This window comes from Bufo bufo, chromosome 2 (assembly GCF_905171765.1).
Source record: "Bufo bufo chromosome 2, aBufBuf1.1, whole genome shotgun sequence".
NCBI lineage: Eukaryota > Metazoa > Chordata > Amphibia > Anura > Bufonidae > Bufo > Bufo bufo.
Genome location: NC_053390.1, coordinates 801,813,199 through 801,838,029, shown reverse-complemented (window position 1 = coordinate 801,838,029; position 24,831 = coordinate 801,813,199). Strand labels below are relative to the sequence as shown.

The 24,831-nt window shown below is 47.4% G+C and overlaps 1 protein-coding gene across 6 annotated transcripts in view; it reads left to right on the top strand.

The window, feature by feature from the left end:
- The first annotated feature begins 7,077 nt into the window (after window positions 1–7,077).
- The window catches only part of CTNNA2 (catenin alpha 2), a 2,102,590-nt gene continuing 2,084,836 nt past the window's right edge, over window positions 7,078–24,831 (top strand). For all 6 annotated transcript variants that reach the window (XM_040419295.1, XM_040419296.1, XM_040419294.1 and 3 more), the window contains exon 1: window positions 7,078–7,179. In XM_040419295.1, the coding sequence (XP_040275229.1) occupies window positions 7,078–7,179 (102 nt within the window). The remainder of the gene's footprint in view (window positions 7,180–24,831) is intronic.

The window sequence follows — 24,831 nt, the reverse complement described above, 5'->3', positions numbered from 1 at the left end:
AATTAGTAAAATAGTTAAACCAGACTCACATCTGCAACTAGCTCTTTTAGGACAAAAGCCCTTTTTCATAGCAAAGCAGATAGGAACCGCTTTTCTAGTTGCAAGACCTTGGGGGGGGGGGGATCTCTGGGTTGGTACTATTTCTATTATAAAGACCAGTAGATATATGTGATGACTATTGTAGCCTAGACAACACTCCTCTAGATTTCTTGGGAAAATATATGCAAATTATCATGTCTAACATCTACTGGTATCAGATAGGCTTAGGAAAGATAATTTGAATATTTTTCCCAGAAACTGAGAGGGACATCACCTGGCCTACAATACTTCACACGTACTCTGCATACAAGGGGCTCTCCATGATGAGTACTCCTTAGGCAGAGCATATATACAGTATTGTTGAGAAACACAGATTAGTACACTATTCTCACTGAGGATTTGATGTAAAAGGCTTTCAGCCTAATACAGAGCATACAGGAAAGGGTTAAGATCTGCCTGCTATTACTTGAAATAACCAGTCTTATTCCAGAAGTAAAATGCAAATGTCTTGTCAGTGATAGCGGCTCCTCTGTCCCGGCCAAGGACTTCTACATTGGCATCAGAAGGAGACACGTTGTCGGCTGAGTTATGCTGACAGATCCATCCAGCGTATTTCTCCTCCTGATGAATGAGCGTCTGATGCATATTTCAGTTTGCACTTCGAAGTGTATTTGTGACTTGGAGTGAACCTTCAGCTCCAGAATGTGTGCTTTGTTCTGTGGACACAAGGGGGCGTCATTTGTCAATGAGCCATTTGGGGTAAGTGTCATATGGCGTGTGCCAGATTTATGAAAGATATATCTGAGCCTTACATATGTCGACAATATGGCGTCATATCACCGATGTTGTATACCAAAAACGAGATGTCCTATGGTCAGCCTTGTGGTGATAGGGAAGCAGAGCTTTAAAGATGGGATAAAGAGTGGATTTGTCTTAGGAAAGGGCATCTATACTATCGAGTGAAGCTCAGGCATTTGTCAACAGCTACAGATGTAGTAGAGTTAACACTCATGCTTTCTCAGACGTGTTATCTGAACTAAATGCGTTAAGCAAACACCTTCGATTGCTTTTCAATGGCTTTTGTTTCAAAATAACTCGATGAGTTAAGAAATGTGAGTTAAGAGTTTGTGTGTTAACCCTGCTACATCTGTATGTCAATTTTTTTTTTTGTGTAGGGTTGTCCCGCCATGATATGTCATGGTCACTACCTAGAACATTAAAAAAAAAGCATATTTGAAATTTACATTCTGTTGAATCGCCGATCCTGTGAAGAGTTATGACATCTACTCATATAGTATGGCGCCACCTGGTGGTCAAATTGTGTAGCAATGTCCATGTCCACCTATTGAGCTTATTGCCTCTGGTCACACATGCTCAGTCACTCCTCCAGGACTCTCCATAGCTTTCTGCAGTACATGACAGTGTAACTGAGAAGACTACTTCTGCAGGGGGTGTGCTGTTAGCTGCCAGAAGGGGAAGCAGACTGATTCTGTCCAGAGCTAGCTCACAGTAGCAGGGGGACACATGGAAACAAAAAAAAAGAGTGATTGAAGGGAGAACCCGCTACCTGTCATTAGTTTTCCCTTCTTCATCCCATTAAGACCACCAACTGATTTCAGAGACAGGGACCTCCAGAGCAGAACTCGATTAATATACAAAATACTAGGGTCCTAGTTGGGTTCCTTTGTATTACCACAAAGTACCCTGATTCTCTGGGTGACTGTCTCTCTCTCTGTATATAGTGCACATCCTCTTTAGGCAGGATGCTGCTCCGCAGATTATGGTCTCATCGCTTTTAGCTGCCTGTGGGGCGCCGACCGGTTATGGCAGAGGAACATTTTGTGGAAATTATGCTTTTTAAATAGGGAAGCATATGGCGGTACAGCGAGCATATTGTCTGATCCAAATAGATTATTATGTTTATTGCACCGTGCAAGAAGAGAGCGACAATTATAGTCATATCATAGATCAGCCCGCAAGCTGCACGCTTACCAATGTCACCCCTGCCTCACGAGCACAGCGATCAGGGGTCTCAGATTGCGGAGTAATTAGATGATTATTAGATCTTTCTGGAAAAGCTGGGTGACAGCTCTAGCACACTGCTGTCCTGAAATACTCTGTGCTGCTGGAAGATTCTGTGCCTTCCGACTTCCCACTTTATTTTCCCTTTTAACAGGTCACTGTATCCCTCCACATATGGTCATTGCCTTAACCAACATCAGCACAATCCTCTCTGGAAATACTCTGTGCTGCTGGGAACCCTTCTACTTCCGCTAGTAGTTTGTGATGTTCCACTTGTTTTCATTCGTTTCCTCACGTCCTTGGCACATGCAGCCCTGTCCTCACTAACTGCTCATATCACTGGTAAGCAGACTCTTCTGAAATACTCTGTGCTGCCAGGAATCCATCTCCTTTCTCCAATAGTCTGTGATGACCCACTTGTCTTCATTCACTACCTCAAGACATGCCCCTTGTGTCCCTCCTCTACTCATATTATGACACTGCAGCCTTCGCAGGTCACTGTCTCCTCCTATAATCAGCACACTCCTCTCCTGAAGTCGTCTTCACTTCCGAAGGGTTACTTTCCTTTCACTTGCTCTTCACTTTTCCCCTCTTCACATCATATTATTGTCCCTGTGGTATGAAGCTCTGTGCTGTCTACCTCACAGGAGTGGACAGGTCACTGCCTCCTCTTACAATCAGCACACTCCTTTCCTAAAAATACTCTGTGCTGCTGGAGATCCTTCTTCACCCACTTTGTAACTCTCAGTCTGTTATACAGTTGCAAGTAAAAGTATGTGAACCCTTTGGAATGATATGGATTTCTGCACAAATTGGTCATAAAATGTGATCTGATCTTCATCTGAGTCACAACAATAGACAATCACAGTCTGCTTAAACTAATTACACACAAATAATTAAATGTTACCATGTTCTTATTGAGCACACCATGTAAATATTCACAGTGCAGGTGGAAAAAGTATGTGAACCCTTGGATTTAATAACTGGTTGAACCTCCTTTGGCAGCAATAACTTCAACCAAACGTTTCCTGTAGTTGCAGATCAGACGTGCACAACGGTCAGGAGTAATTCTTGACCATTCCTCTTTACAGAACTGTTTCAGTTCAGCAATATTCTTGGGATGTCTGGTGTGAATCGCTTTCTTGAGGTCATGCCACAGCATCTCAATCGGGTTGAGGTCAGGACTCTGACTGGGCCACTCCAGAAGGCGCATTTTCTTCTGTTTAAGCCATTCTGTTCTTGATTCACTTCTATGCTTTGGGTCGTTGTCCTGTTACAACACCCATCTTCTGTTGAGCTTCAGCTGGTGGACAGATGGCCTTAAGTTCTCCTGCAAAATGTCTTAATAAACTTGGGAATTTATTTTTCCTTCGATGATGGCAATCCGTCCAGGTCTCCTCCTGACGCAGCAAAGCAGCCCCAAACCATGATGCCCTCACCACCATACTTCACAGTTGGGATGAGGTTTTGATGTTTGTGTGCTGTGCCTCTTTCTCCACACATAGTGTTGTGTGTTTCTTCCAAACAACTCAACTTTGGTTTCATCTGTCCACAGAATATTTTGCCAGTACTGCTGGGGAACATCCAGGTGCTCTTGTGCAAACTGTAAACGTGCAGCAATGTTTTTTTTGGACAGCAGTGGCTTCCTCTGTGGTATCCTCCTATGAAATCCATTCTTGTTTAGTGTTTTACGTATCGTAGATTCGCTACCAGGGATGTTAGCATATGCCAGAGACTTTTGTAAGTCTTTAGCTGACACTCTAGGATTCTTCTTCACCTCATTGAGCAGTCTGTGCTATGCTCTTGCAGTCATCTTTACAGGACGGCCACTCCTAGGGAGAGTAGCAGCAGTGCTGAACTTTCTCCATTTATAGACAATTTGTCTTACCGTAGACTGATGAACAGCAAGGCTTTTGGAGATACTTTTATAACCCTTTCCAGCTTTATGCAAGTCAACAATTCTTAATCGTAGGTCTTCTGAGAGCTCTTTTGTGCGAGGCATCATTCACATCAGGCAATGCTTCTTGTGAAAAGCAAACCCAGAACTGGTGTGTGTTTTTTTATAGGGCAGGGCAGCTGTGACCAACACCTCCAATCTCATCTCATTGATTGGACTCCAGTTGGCTGACACCTCACTCCAATTAGCTCTTGGAGATGTCATTAGTCTAGGGGTTCACATACTTTTTCCACCTGCACTGTGAATGTTTACATGGTGTGTTCAATAAAAACATGGTAACATTTAATTCTTTGTGTGTTATTAGTTTAAGCAGACTGTGATTGTCTATTGTTGTGACTTAGATGAAGATCAGATCACATTTTATGACCAATTTGTGCAGAAATCCATATCATTCCAAAGTTTTCTTGCAACTGTATATTCCCTTCCTCACATCATGACACTGCGGTTGCTTATGTCACATCCAGCCTCCCTGTCCTCTCTAACATCACATGAGTGGACAGGTCACTGCCCTTACAAAATCAACACACTCCTCTCCTAAAATACTCTGTGCTTCTGGGGACCCTGCATCTTCCACTTAGCCTGTAATCTCCCACTTACATCCATTCACATCCTCACATCATAAGATTGCCCCTGTCACATGCAGCCCTGACCTCTCTAACATCATCACAGGAGTGGACAGGTCAATGCCCCCCACATTATCAACACGCTCCTCTCCTAAAATGCTCTGTGCTGCTGGAGACCCTGCTCCTTCCACAGTATACAGTAACTCTCAGTCTGTCATATATTCCCATCCTCACGTCATGACACTGCCTATGTCACATACAGACCTGTCCTCTCGAACATCACAGGAGTGGACAGGTCACTGCCCCCCCAAAAAATCTGCATACTCCTCTCCTGCTGCTGCCATCATTCCCACGCTGTGATTGGTTGCAGTGCATTCTATCACCGACCACCTGAAATCTGTCCCCAGTCAACCTCTTCTTCTAATCAGAAGGCATTTACGTGTACAGTGCCATCTTGTGCTCCATGTACCGTCCTCGCTGAGCAGACGGTGTGCGGGATGTCAGGTTGTCTTTGTGTTGACGTAACGCCCTGACCCGGAGGAGACAGCTACATTTTCCACGTCTTGCGCCTTTCTTCTCTGAAGACCTTTTATCATTCCTCCTGGGTCAAGATAATGCTTAGTCTTTAAAACTCCCAGGAACTGCATCTTCGCTGACAGCCGGACACCTCAAGACGGAGACGTACCAAAATCAGCGGCGACACCTTCATTTCGGTAGTTTGCCTGTAATTGTGTTTTTTTTTTTTACGCTTCTCGTTGTCTGGAAGTTTTCTTCTCGGCGGTGAGAAGGTTTTACTGAAGAAACTAAAAGGATAAATTGGTCATTGCACACGGCTGGCAACAAAAAGGCTAGTGTCTGCTGCCATCTAACCGGGATTTCTTCCAGAGATGTAACTTGAAGCTCCCGGGCCCCAGTGGAACATCTGTAACCGGGCCCCTCACGTATCACGCAACATTTATCATTCTGGTATCTTCTTAAAGGGCTATTCTGGTTGTGAGAAGTGATCTCCTATCCACACGATAGAGGATAACCATTAGATCACTGGGGGTCCAACCATCGATGACAAGAACAGGGACCCCTAAGGCCCCCCGAAATGAATGGAGCCAAGCACGTGCACTGCTGCTCGATTCATCTCTATGGGAGTTCCCAAAAAAGCCAAGCGCTGTACTCGTCTGTCTCTGGAACTCCTGTAAGAGAAGATCATATCTCAGTGCACATGCCCGACCTGCCGCTCCATTCATTTCAGGGGAACTTATTCCCGTAATCGTTCACTGTGTCCCTTTAAGGGGCCCCCTCAGGCTTAGAGCCCCAGTACTGTAAAGTCACAACCCATGTATCTTTATTTTTAGAATTACTGGAAGTGAATGGGTTAATATTGGAGGCGATGACTGCAGCTGCTTTTCAGGCAATTTTTTTTAGAATATCGCTAAAATAGCAATTCCTGAATGCAACTACGTTACGGGGATCCAGACGATCGGTGGGGTTCCGTCAGCGTAAAAAGATTTTTTTCTATGTTATGTAGATAAAATGTCTTTGTAATATACTTTGTTTCAAATTATCGCTATTTTGTTGTTAAATCTCTGCTTGCTGTTAATGAATGCAGAAAAAGGAAAAACCCGAAACTCCTTGCAGTTGTTCATTGCTCACATCTGATGAGTTAAATGTCTGTGATCGGATTATCGCCGATCACAGACACTAGCTCTAGGTGTCTGCTGGCTAAAACCCGGCAGCTATAACACCAGCCTGTGAGTGGGCATAGACCCGACTTCCATCATACATATTAAAGGGGTTTTTAAACAGGAAGAGGTTAAAGGGGTTTTCCGGGCGTAGAATATTGGGATAGGTCATTGGTATCTGATTTATTGGGGTCCAATTTTCGGCATCCATGCTGATCCAGCCTCCTCATAGCCTATCTAGCACAGCACCCTACATTGTATAGTGGCTATGTTTGGTATTACAGCTCAGCCCCATTGAAGTGCTCCTTGGCCACGTGACCAATGAAAGTGACGTCAATGGACTAGGAACTGACCATGGAGCTCAATAGAGCACCATGGCCTCTTCAAACAGCTGATGATAGGGGTCCACAGAGTTTGACCCCACCAATCAGATATTGATGGCCAGAGATGTCCAGAGATTAGAGCAGATATAGAATAGATATTCTGCTACCGGAGAACTCTATGTGAAGTTGGGTGACAACTAATACAGTCTCTGTTAGAGCTTTCACAGCGGTTGTCACCCAGTTTCTTATAGGAATGGACATTTTGGCTCTTGGCGGACCACACGTGCCATGTCCTCTGACCGACATACCATGCTATAGGAGGAGCAATATAAACCTGGTCATCTTTTTTAGTATTCGGTAAATCGCATCTAGTTGGGTCTATGTGGAAATCATGTAGAGGTGGATGTAGAGCATTCTTATGTACTTACAGTATCTTCTACTTTGTGGCACTTAGAATATTTTTTTTTAACCCTTCCTTTAATTGTCTTTTCAGGAAAATGACATCCGCAACATCACCCATCATTCTTAAATGGGACCCCAAAAGTCTGGAAATCAGGACTCTTACCGTGGAGAGCCTCCTCGAACCACTTGTCACCCAGGTAAGAAGTGAAGTCCACCAGTGCTCCCTTCACTTGTCCCTAGGAACACACTACTAATGGCTTCTCCGGGACCTTGTCTTCTGGTCTTCTACCCATGCCTGTGACCTTGCTTGGTGTGACATTTACATTGGTTGTAGCTGAATCTCAGTTACCCCTTGTTTTACTCCATGGTCCATGTTTGGTTTATGTGTTGGAGCAATGATTGAGTCTAATGGTGCGGTCATGTCACAGACGCAATATACTAGAACAAGCCAAGCTGTCTTGGACTGTTGGTGGTCATCAGACCAGTGGTGTTGTCTTTGGTCTTCGGTTTTCGGTCTTCGGTCTTCTTAGTGATGTACCCAGTTGGGTTTTCTCATAAGATGGACACCCAGATACCTGGAGATATGTTTCTCCTTAGGGAGACCATAGGGCAATGCTCCATGGGAAAACAAATATGCAAATAGGTTTAGAAGGATGTCCACCCTATCTACAGTGCCACCTATAGGTTCACCTTATAAACCACAAACATTGATGATCCTAAGCAACCAGACCACCGGCTCTCCTGACCACATCTCTGTTTTCCATCATGGTATCACTATGGATTCTACAACTTTCTAATATACAGCACTTTATGTTTCACTTCTCCACAGTTTTCAAGACTTGTGCTTGCTGTCAGTGAATAGAATCATTCTTGCTTGCATTCAGAGGCAGGAAACCTATACTATGTCCTGCAGAGAACACTTTTTTAATGAGAGATTTGTGTAGCTCCTTCTGATGGGTTTAGCTCACAGTTGTCTAGACTGCATCCAAGTCTACTGTCTCTGAATAGGAACGAGTGTTCATTCATTCATTGATAGCAAGCAGAGATATTGAAAATGGCAAATAGTTCAAGCATAAAGAAATTAGAAAAAGTACATACAACTGGAACATCCCTTTAAACATTTGCCAGGAGATGTGTCTGGCATCGGACGTAGCCAACCAGACCCGTACTCTGCGCTGATGATAATCTCCTGCCTGTAGGGGGCGCAGTAGAGCGAGATTTACATGTATATCCAGCTTGTTATAGATACCAGCAGAGCTTTCTAGTAGACCCTGTCGTCAGCCTCACATTCCTCACTGCTTTCCATATCAGTGCTTACGGTCAGTGAACAGAAATCACCCATCCTACGCCTGTAGATTTGCTACAGTGGCATCCTCTGCGAGCTTTTACCTGCACACTGATACACTGCAGCAAACCATCAGGACACAAACCATCTTTTTTGCGGACATATGGAAATTGAACGCCCACAGAGTCATTTTCGGTTTTGAAACCAAATGATTCCGCCTACGGGCCGCAAAAAAGTACGTTAGCGTGCGTGAGCCCTTACGGTTATCGCACGATGATAAACGCCTCTGGCCTGAATCTCTCCTCTCGCTGGCAACGATGCATCAGTTCTGGGAAGCTGTAACCGTCTCCTGTCCTGGTAGTTTGCTACAATGTATCAGTGCAGGAGTCTGGGGGCAGTACACTGGATCCTCTCTTCTTTGCAGAAGTATTGGTCCCCCTTCATTATATTTGTAGAGCGCCGGATTAAAGGAAGTTTCCGTCATGGCTCACGTCTGATCTGACACATTGAGTCGTTTCCATGGAATTCGCTTTTTTTTTTTCTTTTTTGGCGTCTGCCTCCTAATTGTAAAATCTCCCACTTCTATCTGAAGAGAGGAATTTCACGGCGGATCATATTAATTGTGATTAGTTTCATCTGGTACGGCGCGAATTGCCATTTGTCTGGTTTTATTGTAACATCTGCTCCCCACGCCTTACAGCGCGCCTTCTGCCAGCGTGACAAGCGGCCTCGCCGCCCACCGCTAGGACGTCCGCCACCATCAAAGGAAATTAAAGCGCCACCTGAGGCTTTTTTTTTTTTTTTGTAAATACTAGTCTCCCTGTCGTGCTGTTCCTCCGTTATTCCTCCTAGAACTCGATGAACAGATTGATAGCTGGGTGCCAAGAGATTTTGTCTTTGCCAATCTGTCACTGATTGGACAGGGGCACGCCAACCAACTGGTAATGCTCAGTCGGCAATTTCTGCAGACATTTCTAGGAGGCGTAACAGAGGGACGGCACAATGCAGACCGCTAAGTGATGATGCTCCAGAATTCTAATTTGACATAAGGCATGTCAGGAGAAGAGAGAAGATTTGGGGCTCAATTTGCATTACATTTATTAACCCTTTTAACACACTTTTCTAAGCTTTCAGCAATGGGGCATGGTTTTGCTAGAAAAGGGCGTGACCGCGCCAGAAAGGAGGCATGCTCTAAATGCAGCTTCTTGCTCCAAAAATTTGTCAAAAGGTTGGCGCATTTTTGGAATAAAACTTAGTAAACTTAGACTAGATTTTTTTTTGGGGGGGGGCATAGACAGAATTTTTTGGCGCATGGACAGAACCTAGGACAAATCTGGCGCAGGATTCACGCCACTCTAAATTTACAAAGGTCGATGAGCCAAAATAGTAAATTTTTTCTAACATTATTCAGAACATATCGCACCTGTACTTAGAACGGAGCTGGCAAAGTGGAGGAGATGGGACCAGGCACGCGCGGCTGCCCCCCCCCCCCCCTTCATTCCTGTGGGAGTGCCGAAAATAGCCGAGCAGAGCATAGAAATGAATGGAAAGCGCCCAGTGCAAGTGCGACCACCGCTCCATTCTATGGGGCTGATGGACATGGCAGAGCCAGTGCTAAGCTTTTTCGGCGCTATCATAGGAATAAATGGAGGGCGCAGTCTGCTCTCCTTCACTTTAAAGGCTCAGTTCTAGAGATAGGTGCAGGTCTCAGAGGTGGGACAACCCCTTTAAGACTGTGATTGGCATTCTTAGACTGCGTAAAGTGCGACGCTAGGCGCTCAGTCTTGCTGGAGGCTATTAGGGTAGGGCCACACGTGGCATGTGTGCGGCACAACTGCATGCGGAAAATCCACAACGAAGACACATAGCGTCATCGGCTACAGAATGAATCCGCTGTGGGCTAACTACATCAGCAGCAGAGGTATTCCTACTTGTTACAATGTATCAGTGCAGATAAGATGCATGATGATGCCATGTTAGGGTTGCCACCTTTCCCAACAAAAAATGCCGGGCAAGTTAAGCCACCCCCCCCCAAAGGGGGTGTAGTTGTGGGGGCGTGGCTTAACACAGGGTGAGAAGTCGCTGTCATACTGTGGCTCCCCAGGAATTTTAAAGCCCCCATTAGCGCCCCCAGTAATAGTAATGCCCCCATTAGCACTCCCAGTAATAGTAATGCCCCCATTAGCACCCCCAGTAATAGTAATGCCCCCATTAGCACCCCCAGTAATAGTAATGCCCCCATTAGCACTCCCAGTAATAGTAATGCCCCCATTAGCACCCCCAGTAATAGTAATGCCCCCATTAGCACCCCCAGTAATAGTAATGCCCCCATTAGCACCCCCAGTAATAGTAATGCCCCCATTAGCACCCCCAGTAATAGTAATGCCCCCATTAGCACTCCCAGTAATATAATGCCCCCATTAGCACCCCCAGTAATAGTAATGCCCCCATTAGCACCCCCAGTAATAGTAATGCCCCCATTAGCACCCGCAGTAATAGTAATGTCCCCATTAGCACCCCCAGTAATAGTAATGCCCCCATTAGCACCCCCAGTAATAGTAATGCCCCCATTAGCTACCCCAGTAATTGTAATGCCCCCATTAGCACCCCCAGTAATAGTAATGCCCCCATTAGCGCCCCCAGTAATAGTAATGCCCCCATTAGCACCACGAGTAATAGTAATGCCCCCATTAGCGCCCCCAGTAATAGTAATGCCCCCATTAGCACCCTCAGTAATAGTAATGCCCCCATTAGCGCCCCCAGTAATAGTAATGCCCCATTAGCACCCCCAGTAATAGTAATGCCCCCATTAGTGTGCCCCAGTAAGAGTAATGCCCCCATTAGCACTCCCAGTAATAGTAATGCCCCCATTAGCACCCCCAGTAATAGTAATGCCCCCATTAGCACTCCCAGTAATAGTAATGCCCCCATTAGCACCCCCAGTAATAGTAATGCCCCCATTAGCACCCCTAGTAATAGTAATGCCCCCATTAGCACCCCCAGTAATAGTAATGTCCCCATTAGCACCTCCAGTAATAGTAATGCCCCCATTAGCACCCCCAGTAATAGTAATGCCCCCATTAGCTACCCCAGTAATTGTAATGCCCCCATTAGCACCCCCAGTAATAGTAATGCCCCCATTAGCGCCCCCAGTAATAGTAATGCCCCCATTAGCACCACGAGTAATAGTAATGCCCCCATTAGCGCCCCCAGTAATAGTAATGCCCCCATTAGCACCCCCAGTAATAGTAATGCCCCCATTAGTGTGCCCCAGTAAGAGTAATGCCCCCATTAGCACCCCCAGTAATAGTAATGCCCCCATTAGTGTGCCCCAGTAAGAGTAATGGCCCCATTAGTGCCCCCCATTAAGAATAATGCCCCCATTAGTGACCCCCAGTTAGAGTAATGTGGCCCTCATCCCCAGGAACCGTCACTCGAGTGTTGTGTGAAAGTCTGGCAGTGGAGACCGGGGGAGAGGGGAGGTGATAGGAAAGGAGCGCAGCAGAAGAGCCGGGAGGGGAGGAGCGCAGGCCCGCGGCTCGTCTCATTGTTATTCGGCCTGATCTGGGAGTGAGAGCGGCTCAGTCCCGGCGCAGCCGCCATGCTGTGGGGCGAGGGTTTGCTGCTCTCCTTCAGCAGCGTCTTCGTGACCACCAGAAGCCCCCAGCTCTCCGGCTTCCAATTCATCCTGACCGGCGGCCTCGTCCTCTTCAGGTTCGAGCCAGTCCAGGAGTGCCGGCCGCTCGCAGCTCACCGCCGCACACTCACCGCGGGCTGTCAGGACCGTGAGCGAGCAAGTCAGACTGAATGAATCCTGTGCCCGGGTCTGAGAAAGGCTTGTACCCGGGCACAGGATTACAAACCCGGACTGTCCGGGTCATGGCAACCCTATGCCATGTGCGCGGAACCTTCTGTCGGCGCCAGCACTGTATACGGCCATATAGTGTATAAATAACCGTATCATACAGTGCCACAACCATTCACTGCAAAAGTAACTGCACAGCGCCTAAGCAGCCATGACCACACCGCCATATAGTGCTCAAATAATAACATGCCGTTCCTAAAGTTACCTAATGATAGAGATGAGCGAATCTATTCGTAGATTTGTTCTGAATCTCTGATTTTTTAGGCACTGAGTCGAAACCGAATCTTTTCTGGTTTGATTCTGCCGAATCTTGCAAAAAGATCAATGAATAGTGCGCTGTCACCACCCGGCGGGAGGTAATTGCAGTCAGTTGCGGCCAAGCAATAACCACGGTTTGAGGCGGCAACGATCAAAGTAGGTACAGTCACACCTGGCGGTGTATCAGAGCGGGGAAAATGAAAAGATTTGTACAAAATTAATGAAACAAGATGAAGCTTTTCATAAAAAAAAAAATCAGTTTTAGAAGGGGGGGTATATATCAATCTCCAGGGCAATTGGAGCAACTTTGGTTCGGAACAACTAGATTCGACCCGAACCGAACTTTGTAGAATCCAAAACTAACAGAATCTTGGAAGATTGACTCATCTCTCCTGGTCACATGTCAGGCCATTGGTGGTACCCGCATTATCCAGGACGGCTAAGAACACCACTAGGACCAGTCTGGAGGATTGCTCCATGACCAGCACAGGGATCCGTCCTGCGGAAGTAAGATTTCCACTCAAGGAAAGCAGGCAGAGATCTTGAAAAATCGCAAAAAATTGCTTAAAGGGGCTGTTCCAAAATACATGGGATAGAGGATTAGTATCTGATGAGTGGGGGGTCCGACCACTGGAGTAGAGCAGTCCCATAGAGATGAATGGAGCGGCCGCGCATGTTCTCAAACACCGCTCCATTCATTGGCAGTGCTCGGGACCGCCGTTCTCGGTGGTCGGACCCCAACCAGTCAGAGTTTTATCTGCGAATAGGGTAAACGTTTACATCTCGGGACAACCCCTTTAACTTTTTGTTATACAATTAGTAAGGGCTTTTTGCTCTACTCCATGAGGACAGCACTCCAGAGCTGAACTCCTAATGATGCTATTAGTTTGGGGCAGAAGTTACACCCATGTAGACTGGAGTGATCTCAGGATACGGGGAATGTGCCTGGTTCAGTTGATATAATCTATGTACAGTATATGGCGGAATGTGGCAGTATTACTTATTACTTAGTGGCCTGCACACGCCGTGCGCTAGAACATCATAATCTGTAGTGACAGGGGTGGCTAATTACTGCAGCAGGATTAACGAGGTGCGGCACGTGGGTGATTTGTACCAGAGGAGCGACCAATTACCATGAAGTCATTATACAGGATCTCCAGTCACAAGTGATTGACCGGAGCGCCGCGGCGAAACATTAAAGGGAGGGAACGCTCAGTCATTGCCTAACCAAGACTTCTGCGACTTTCTTCCACACATCAGCATTAAGATCACTGCTTGCTGTCAGTGAATAAGGGGCATTCCTTATGGCCTCCAGAGTCTGAAAACATCTCCTTTCCTGATACCTCCCACAGATGAGACGTAGTTCAGTTGTTTCCCGGCTGGACAATTCTCTATGTGAGAAACCCTTCCCTGATGGTTTGTTACAATGTATCAGTCTGGCAGAGGACGGCATACAATCAGAGAAAACCCCAGCATAGACTTTCCAGCCTCTGCATGCAAGCAGTTTGCATTTACTGCCTGCAAACAGAGATCTTGAAAATGAGGAGGAATGGAGGGTTGGCGTTACGGGGGGAGGGGGGGCAAACTGGGCGAGTGCCCTGGGCCCCCGTCACCAAAGGGGCCCCCTTCCAGTCGGTGGCGGATGACATTCGGGTCGGCAGCCCCGGGCCCAGCACCGCTGGGGGGCTCAACGCCGACCCGAACGCCCACATACTGCGGCGGGCACAGGAGCGCATAGTTCCCTGCCCCTCCGCCGATCACCGCAATAGGCTTTAGGCCTAGTAGGCCTGAGGCCTATGTGGTACCACTATGTGGTAGTAAAATCCTGGCGCAGGCGTGCGTGATGACGCCATCACGTGTGCCTGTGCCGGGAGGCAGCACAGTGAAGTGTGCGTGCCTGGCACATAGGTGAGTATGTAGCTTTTATTTTTTTATTTTTTTTATGTGCCAGCTTTGGGGGACATGGGGGGGACACACAGGAGGACATGTGAAGAGACAGTACATGGGGGGGGGGGAATTGCAGTATGGGGGCAAATTACTATGTGGGGAAAAAATATTATGGTGGGATTACTGTGTGGGGGGAAATTATTATTTGTGGTCAGGACCTAAACGAGTGGAAGATGCCCAACCACCACCCCCCTACCTAATTGGCCTGAGGTGTGCCTTGGCCTCACTAGGTCGGTATGCCTGAAAAAGGGGGCATACCCTGAATGTGATGGTTGAATGACTGAATGAAGAATGGGAATGGGTGGGCAGGGGACGTCCGAATGCCGACGTGCTGCCTGGGAGAGCCAGACTGCTTAAGACAGGTACCGGCCCCTCCCACAAATCCAGGCTAGCCTGCGGCCAGCCTTAACACTTGTGGTCAGGACCTAAACGAGTGGAAGATGCCCAACCACCACCCCCCTACCTAATTGGCCTGAGGTGTGCCTTGGCCTCACTAGGTCGGTATGCCTGAAAAGGGGGCAAAACCCACCAGTGAGGGAAGGATTGGCCTGAGGTGCTACTCTGCCAATGTACTGAATGCTTGGACCAGCTCCGCTTGTGGCTCCGGGATATACCGTACAAAGCACCCCGAGCGCCAGCGCCCCAAGAAACTACTGTGTGGGGGGCAGTGTGGGGGGAAACTGCTGTGTGCGGGCAGTGTGGGGGGAAACTGCTGTGTGCGGGCAGTGTGGGGGGAAACTGCTGTGTGCGGGCAGTGTGGGGGGAAACTGCTGTGTGCGGGCAATGTGGGGTTGCCACGCGTACGGGAATGACCCGGACAGTCCGGGTTTGTAATCCTGTGCCAGGGTACAAGCCTTTCTCAGACCCGGGCACAGGATTCAAACTGCAGACTTGCACACCTGACAGCTGGCGGTGAGTGGCGTCGTCGAGTGTCAGTCAGCGGCGGCGGCCGATGAGGAGTCGGCAGTGGGGACGATCAGCTGTCACTGCAGGCGATCAGCTGTGATGCTAGCACAGGGCGGCTCTGTCTTTAGACACTCCCTCCCTCCTTTAAATGTTTTCTTTTACTATTGTTCCTCCTTGTGTTTCCTTTTACCCTACTGTCCTCTCTGATATCCTGTCTGCTTGGCCCGTTCCTCAGCGCTCCACAGCTGGACCCACTCCTGGCCTGTGGAGCGCAACTTCCGGTCCCGATGCGTTCCACCCGTGTTCAGGTTTGGCTTGAAGAAAAGGTGGCAACCCTAGGGCAGTGTGGGGGAAACTACTGTGTGGGGGCAGTATGGGGGAAACTACTGTGTGGGGGGCAGTATGGGGGAAACTACTGTGTGTGGGGCAGTATGGGGGAAACTACTGTGTGGGGGGCAGTATGGGGGAAACTACTGTGTGTGGGGCAGTGTGGGGGGAATTACTGTGAGGTGGGCAGTGTGGGGGAAACTACTGTGTGGGGGCAGTGTGGGGGAAACTACTGTGTGGGGGGCAGTGTGGGGGAAACTACTGTGTGGGGGGCAGTATGGGGGAAACTACTGTGTGTGGGGCAGTATGGGGGAAACTACTGTGTGGGGGGCAGTATGGGGGAAACTACTGTGTGTGGGGCAGTATGGGGGAAACTACTGTGTGGGGGGCAGTATGGGGGAAACTACTGTGTGTGGGGCAGTGTGGGGGGAATTACTGTGTGGTGGGCAGTGTGGGGGAAACTACTGTATGGGGGGCAGTGTGGGGGAAACTACTGTGTGTGGGGCAGTGTGGGGGGAATTACTGTGTGGTGGGCAGTGTGGGGGAAACTACTGTGTGGGGGGCAGTGTGGGGGAAACTACTGTGTGGGGGGCAGTGTGGGGGAAACTACTGTGTGGGGGGCAGTATGGGGGAAACTACTGTGTGGGGGGCAGTATGGGGGAAACTACTGTGTGTGGGGCAGTGTGGGGGGAATTACTGTGTGGTGGGCAGTGTGGGGGAAACTACTGTGTGGTGGCAGTGTAGGGGAAACTACTGTGTGGGGGCAGTGTGGGGGGAACTACTGTGTAGGGGCAGTGTGGGGGGAATTACTGTGTGGGGGGCAGTGTGGGGGAAACTACTGTGTGGGGGCAGTGTGGGGGAATTACTGTGTGGGGGGCAGTATGGGGGAAACTACTGTGTGGGGGGCAGTATGGGGGAAACTACTGTGTGTGGGGCAGTGTGGGGGGAATTACTGTGTGGTGGGCAGTGTGGGGGAAACTACTGTGTGGGGGCAGTGTAGGGGAAACTACTGTGTGGGGGCAGTGTGGGGGGAACTACTGTGTGGGGGCAGTGTGGGGGGAATTACTGTGTGGGGGGCAGTGTGGGGGAAACTACTGTGTGGGGGAATTACTGTGTGGGGGGCAGTATGGGGGAAACTACTGTGTGGGGGCAGTGTGGGGGAAACTACTGTGTGGGGGCAGTGTGGGGGGAACTACTGTGTGGGGGCAGTGTGGGGGGAATTACTGTGTGGGGGCAGTATGGGGGAAACTACTGTGTGGGGGCAGTGTGGGGGAAACTACTGTGTGGGGGCAGTGTGGGGAAAACTACTGTGTGGGGGAAACTACTGTGTGGGGGGCAGTGTGGGGGAAACTACTGTGTGGGGGCAGTGTGGGGGAAACTACTGTGTGGGGGCAGTGTGGGGGAAACTACTGTGTGGGGGAAACTACTGTGTGGGGGAAACTACTGTGTGGGGGCAGTGTGGGGGAAACTACTGTGTGGGGGAAACTACTGTGTGGGGGCAGTGTGGGGGACACTACTGTGTGGGGGAAACTACTGTGTGGGGGCAGTGTGGGGGGAATTACTGTGTAAGGGGCAGTATGGGGGAAACTACTGTGTGGGGGCAGTGTGGGGGAAACTACTGTGTGGGGGCAGTGTGGGGGGAACTACTGTGTGGGGGCAGTGTGGGGGGAATTACTGTGTGGGGGCAGTATGGGGGAAACTACTGTGTGGGGGCAGTGTGGGGGAAACTACTGTGTGGGGGAAACTACTGTGTAGGGGAAACTACTGTGTGGGGGCAGTGTGGGGGACACTACTGTGTGGGGGAAACTACTGTGTGGGGGAAACTACTGTGTGGGGGGCAGTGTGGGGGAAACTACTGTGTGGGGGGCAGTGTGGGGGAAACTACTGTGTGGGGGAAACTACTGTGTGGTGGAAACTACTGTGTGGGGGGCAGTGTGGGGGGAAACTGCTGTGTGGGGGGCAGTGTGGGGGAAACTACTGTGTGGGGGCAGTATGGGGAAAACTACTGTGTGGGGGCAGTATGGGGGAAACTACTGTGTGGGGGCAGTGTGGGGGAAACTACTGTGTGGGGGGCAGTGTGGGGAAACTGCTGTGTGGGGACAGTGTGGGGGAAACTACTGTGTGGGGGCAGTGTGGGGAAACTACTGTGTGGGGGCAGTGTGGGGAAACTACTGTGTGGGGGCACTGTGGGGGAAACTACTGTGTGGGCAGTCTGGGGGAAACTACTGTGTGGGCGCAGTGTGGGGGAAACTACTGTGTGGGGGCAGTGTGGGGGAAACTACTGTGTGGGGGAAACTACCGTGTGGGGGAAACTACTGTGTGGGGGAAACTACTGTGTGGGGGCAGTGTGGGGGAAACTACTGTGTGGGGGAAACTACTGTGTGAGGGAAACTACTGTGTGGGGGCAGTGTGGGGAAACTACTGTGTGGGGGGCAGTGTGGGGGAAACTACTGTGTGGGCAGTCTGGGGGAAACTACTGTGTGGGGGCAGTGTGGGGGAAACTACTGTGTGGGGGCAGTGTGGGGGAAACTACTGTGTGGGGGAAACTACTGTGTGGGGGAAACTACTGTGTGGGGGCAGTGTGGGGGAAACTACTGTGTGGGGGAAACTACTGTGTGGGGGAAACTACTGTGTGGGGGAAACTACTGTGTGGGGGCAGTGTGGGGGAAACTACTGTGTGGGGGAAACTACTGTGTGGGGGCAGTGTGGGGGACACTACTGTGTGGGGGAAACTACTGTGTGGGGGAAACTACTGTGTGGGGGAAACTACTGTGTGGGGGAAACTACTGTGTGGGGGCAGTGTGGGGGAAACTACTGTGTGGGGGAAACTACTGTGTGGGGGCAGTGTGGGGGAAACTACTGTGTAGGGGCAGTGTGGGGGACACTACTGTGTGGGGGAAACTACTGTGTGGGGGAAACTACTGTGTGGGGGAAACTACTGTGTGGGGGAAACTACTGTGTGGGGGAAACTACTGTGTGGGGGCAGTGTGGGGGAAACTACTGTGTGGGGGAAACTACTGTGTGGGGGCAGTGTGGGGGAAACTACTGTGTGGGGGAAACAACTGTGTGGGGGAAACTGCTGTGTGGGGGCAGTGTGGAGGACACTACTGTGTGGGGGAAATTACTGTGTGGGGGAAACTACAGTGTGGGGGAAACTACTGTGTGGGGGGCAGTGTGGGGGAAACTACTGTGTGGGGGGCAGTGTGGGGGAAACTACTGTGTGGGGGAAACTACTGTGTGGTGGAAACTACTGTGTGGGGGGCAGTGTGGGGGGAAACTGCTGTGTGGGGGCAGTGTGGGGGAAACTACTGTGTGGGGGAAACTACTGTGTGGGGGCAGCATGGGGGACACTACTGTGTGGGGGGCAGTATGGGGGAAACTACTGTGTGGGGGGCAGTATGGGGGAAACTACTGTGTGGGGGGCAGTGTGGGGGAAACTACTGTGTGGGGGAAACTACTGTGTGGGGGCAGCAAGGGGGAAACTACTATGTGTTGGGCAGTATGGGGGTAACTACTGTGTGGGGGGCAGTGTGGGGGGAAACTACTGTGTGGGGGAAACTACTGTGTGGGGGCAGTATGGGGAGTATTGCCTGGAGCACAATAGTGGGTGTTATTATTACTGGGGCACTCTAGGGAACATTATAGCTGCTGTGGACACTATAGGGACATTTGGGGTAATTTATCAAACTGGTTTAAAGTAGAACTGGCTTAGTTGCCCATATCAGCCAATCAGATTCCACCTTTCATATTTGACAGCTCTTTTGGAAATCCAGTTCTACTTTACACCAGTTTGATAAATTACCCCAATTATGTCTATTAGGGTCACTATTTTTTCAGCAGTACAGTACCTGGGGCATTTGTGGGCACAACGGGCACAGTATTGGGGGTGGCAGCAGGATGACACTGTGGGGACACCAGGATGAGGAGGTTGATGGAAAAATTTAGAAATCTAACGTGTCTACATTACAAACTCTGTAGAGACGAGATGCGGCTTAAAGTATTTGTCATGGTGGTCTGGGTCAAACGGAGGAGAAGAGGAAAGAGAAGATCTACATGACAGGAGATGTCCCTGAATGTAAGAGGTATGTGGTCACTATGACATGTAGAAAGTGTTTTTAAAGGAGAGTTACACTTTAAAGGCTATATTTGTTTGTCTTTCCAACCTGCTTCTTGGTTTTTTTTTCAGTTAAAAGGTTTACCTGAGAATTTGATATGATATCCTCAGGATGGTCATCAGTACCAGATCAGTGGGGATCCGACTCCTGACACCCCTGCTGATTATCTGTTTGAAGAGGTCACAGCGCTCAGCAGAGCTCCGGTGAGCACTGCGGTCTCTTTATAGTTTACCAAGCACAGCGCCGTACGTTAGACAGCCGCGATGCTTGGTATTGCAGCTCATCTCCTTTCACTAGAATGGGACTGAATTGCAACTAGGCCATGTGACTGATATACAGTGACATCACTGGCCTCCCAACAGTAAGTCGGCAGGTGTCCCGGGAGAAGGACACCAGCCGATCTGATAGTGATGACCTATCCTAAAGATAATCTTCTACACCTTGCTGGTACTGTATTACACTGCAGTTTGTGTAATCCGCAATCAGTGCAGGCAGGCTGTGTGTGAATGTGCAATATTTCTTTTGGGGCCCCACTTAAAATTTTGCCCAGGGCCACACTTTGTTTAAAACCGGCCCTGGAGACACGGAGTGATTAGAAAGTTGTTCAGAAATACTGCTATCCTCATCCCTTGGGAACAGGTGACCCCCTTTTCCAGAATCTATTGCTCCCATTGGTGTGCTACCTCTATGGGAGTCAGTGTGCGCCTCTATTATTCCTCCTAGTGCAGGAGAAAGTGGGACAGCAAACAACCCTGTGACCTGCTGCACAGCACTACCCTTAAAGAGGACCCATGCAAATACTTAGCACAACAGCACTGTATTGTGCTGCTCCTCTATTATTCCTCCTGGAAATGTATCTTTAAATTGACAACTAGGGGTTACCATTTCCCTTGGCACTGGGAACACTATCCAGTCAGTACTGACCTTGCTACACTGTGTAGAGACACACCCTGTTGACAAGGGGGATTGCAATACCCAGTTATCTATTTCCAGGAGGAATAGCAGAGGAGCAGCACAATGCAGAGTTCTAAGAAAAGGTGGTAACACATTATTATACTCACTGGGGTCCACGAAGCTCAGATACAGGGGTTGTATATTGTTTCTGGACATGTGCCTAAGGGCAAATATTTTGTTCAGCTATGAGCTTCCAGGACCGGCAAAATGACAGAAGGAAATTGAAGACCTTAGAAGATACCCACAAGGATGCCTGAAAATAATACTAACTCTACTCAGTCTTGAAACCCATGAACCCAGTATCCACATTCCTCCATATGTCTTCACAAGATATTATACAATGAGAATATGCCTGGTCCTGAAGTTCCACCATTGGAAGGTGTATCCTCAAGGAGGCAATTCAAGCACTTCTTCTTCTTCTTGAGAAGTTAAGATTTATATGAAACAAACGTTTACTTCCAAAGTCTTTTGTACAGCAAGGTCACTGTAAAGAAGACAAATGATGGTAATATCTTAAACGTTGCAGTCTTCTGTATGTCAACACCGAAGTGTGAAGATCGGAGTGATTCATTCACTATAATTGCTAAATTCAAAGAAGAGGTGGTAACACCAAAGTAAACCCACTCAGGTCCACAAAGCTCAGATATGGGGTTTGTTTGAAGGGGGTATCATGGAGAAACATTATGTTCAGCTATGATCTTCCAGGACAAGCAAAATGGAAGAAGGACACTGAAGACCGCAAGAAGATTGGTTGGAGGAACTTGTAGATAATCCCAACACCATTCAATAGCATTCCAAACCCACAACCCCAGTATCCACCTCCCCAATATATATTGTAATTGCTACATACTGCACCGAGAGAATATGCTGGGTCCTCCAGGTGTGGTCCTGAAGTACCACTGCTGGAAGGTGTTACCTCAAAGAGGCAACCACTTCTTCTTCTCGAGTTAAGATTTATTTGAAACAAACATGTACTTCCCATCCAAAGTCTTTTAGGAATAGCAAGGTCACCCGGGCTAATGCATCTTTCACTATAAAGAAGACAAATGACGGTAACATCTCGAACGTTCCACTCTTCTGTATGTCAACACCAGGATGTGAAGATCGAAGTAATTTATTCACTTTAATTGCTGCTGGCTGTTTTAAGCTTTTAGAAGGAGACATTAATTTGCTTGTTCCCCATATTCCTCAAAGTGACAATCGTTTGAAGGCGAAACACTTTTTTTTCACTTATTTTTTGAAAATACAAAATACTTTAAAAACAGTATATGACGAGTAATGACGACTTAACCCTTCTACCACCAAAGGGAACGTTGAGCCCCTATTATTCAAATTGTCCTTTGACAATTCCTCCTAATTACAAGCAACGTTTCTTTTTTCTTGCTAACTCGTCCATGCTCCTTGATTATCCAGGCAATGGGTGCCGCTAATTACCGGGGCTTTGTGTCGAACATCATTTCCCACTGAGCCATATTTGATCCAGTTTTCTTGATTGCAACGTACATCAGATGAAGTAGACTCGGCCGTCTTTGCTCCAAAGCTTCTGTGCCTTCAAAAGGTAATGTATCTGCTGGAAGTCACATAGGAGAAAACGTTTCATGGGTTTCTTATAGGATGTGAAGGAATGAGGGCTAGACTTGTTAGAAGTAACAGATTGTGGAGAAGTCATTAATAAGACTTAATACTGTGCGGGATGGGGGGGATGGTGTCAGCTTCCATCAACTTGAATGCATTGGTTTGTATGTTCTTCCAAAATACATTCATTTTGATCATCTAGCTTTAGAGACCCAACACTCCAGGGCTATGACGCAGATCTGCTAGGTTGGTTGCATAAGACAGATCAGCATTGGTTCTCAAATTTTTCCCATTTATGCCAAACTTAGCAGTGTCACTTCTCAAGGTCCTCACGATGTGACTTCAGATGTCAAGTCATCAGATCTGAAGGACTACAGAATCTCCAAGGAGTCTAATTAAAGGCTTTGTACACCTTTGGGGCAATTTATTATCATTGCATTGCACTCATTTTGAGCTAAAATAATTTTTTAAATTGGTCTTTAAAAAAATATGGTGTCCTTTTTTCTGTACAGAGCTGAGATGCTCTAGTAGCACCCTTTGGATTTTCTGTCATTTCCGTCAGACCAGGAGCTGACGGACTCCTTATCTCTGCTCTCTGACATTATACTCACACTCAACACTCATTATAGCTCAGTTCTTATCTTACTGATAAGAATGTGGCTTCAATAAGTATTGTATTATCTCTCTATCAATGGCTTCAGAAGTGGCGTGTATAGGGACAATTGTGAACGAGACCCAGTGGTCAGGTGCCATTACTGACACAATAATTGACTGGCAGCAGAGACAAGCATGTAGACAGCATGTGACTCTTCCGGTCCGGTGAGGATACAACCCAGAAGAATTTGACAATTTTTTATTTATTTTTTTCAACGCATGCCTTGATCACCCTTGCAATGTTTTTGATCTTGGATAACATCTTTAAATAATACAATTCTTACTTTTTGCTACCACCACTATGGGTATCTTGGAGCTCATGATCTACTGTTTATACATAGAACTCTATAGTAAAGCAGTTTCGAGCTCATAGCCTCCCTCTAGTGGTGGTTGCAGGAAGAAGAATTTTGAAAATTATCTGTAGGTAGCTCAGAAAAAAACAAAGCTTTAAAAGCTATAATAATATTTAAAGAAATGAATAAGTGCAGAATGTTAAAACTAAACATGAGATGAAAAAAGGTGGACATCCACTTTAAAAGGGGTTGTCTCACTTCGGCAAATAGCAGTTATCATGTAGAGGAAGTTAATGCAAGGCACTTACTAATGTATTGTGATTGTCCATATTGTCTCCTTTGCTGGCTGGATTCATTTTTCCATCACGTTATAGACTGCTCATTTCCATGGTTATGACCACCCTGAAATCCAGCAGCGGTGGACGTGCTTGCAAAGTGTGCTAGCACGACCACAACTGATGGATTTTCAGGGTGGTCGTAACTGTGGAAACGAGCAGTGTATAATGTGATAGCGAAAGGATTCCAGCCAGCAAAATAAGCAATATGGACAATCACAATACATTAGTAAGTGCCTTGTATTAACTTCCTGATAAATGTTATTTGCCGAAATGAGACAACCCCTTTAAGGCTGAATTGTGCAAGTAAAATAGAGCAAAACATATTTTACATAACAAAAACAAACATGACAGTTTAACCTGGATATTAAATTACCATGAAAACAATTCGTTGGCACAAAATTCCAATTAATGTATTGTATTATAGATCCCTGCGGAGGAAGTGTGGAGAGACGAGAGTAGCAGACTGCTTATATTGCTGAAATTTGCATTTAAATGATAGGAAGCAGTAAAATGGAGAAGAAAAAAACTAGAAAAAAAAAAAAATTGATGTAAAAAGAGCTCTGGTCCCAAAATAAAGCAGAACCCAATTATTTGATTTGATTACTAGTGATGAGCGGCATAGGAAATATTCGTTTTCGCGATATTTTGCTAATTTTTCACATAATATTCGCAATAAATTCACGAATTCTATTTTTGCGATTGCGCAAATCGGCACTAATGATGCGCATATTTTTTGCGCAATACGTGCAAATTCACATTTTAGCAGGTCTGACTACATGTTACTGATTGGTGCACTATGTATTGTTGTGACATCATTGGTGCACTATGTCTGTAGCATGTATGTATGGACAGCAGAGAAACAGTAATTCCTATCACACTACCTAACACCCTGCACTGGAACCTATCAGCTACACTATATCACTATGTAACCTACACTGACTATCTCCCACTAACTATCTGTATTATATATATATAAGTTAACTACCGTACTTTCTGGCTTTTCATGTAATTTGGAAAAAGAATAGGGAAAAAAATCTACAAACTTTTTTGTCCTAGTTTTTAAAATTTAATTTGAAATTTTCATTCAAATTCATTGGCAATCTTTCAAAAAAGCTCAGAATTTAAATGGGCTTTCTGGGCGTAAAATATTGAAGACCTATTATCAGGATAGGCCTCCAATATCTGATCGGTGGGGGGTCTGACACCCGTCACCCCTGCTGATCAGCCATTTTAAGAGGCCACAGTGCTCCGATAAGTGTTTCAGCCTCTTCCTAGGCCAGTGATGTCACATTCTATGGATACATGGCCTATGTGCAGCTCTGTGCCATAGGA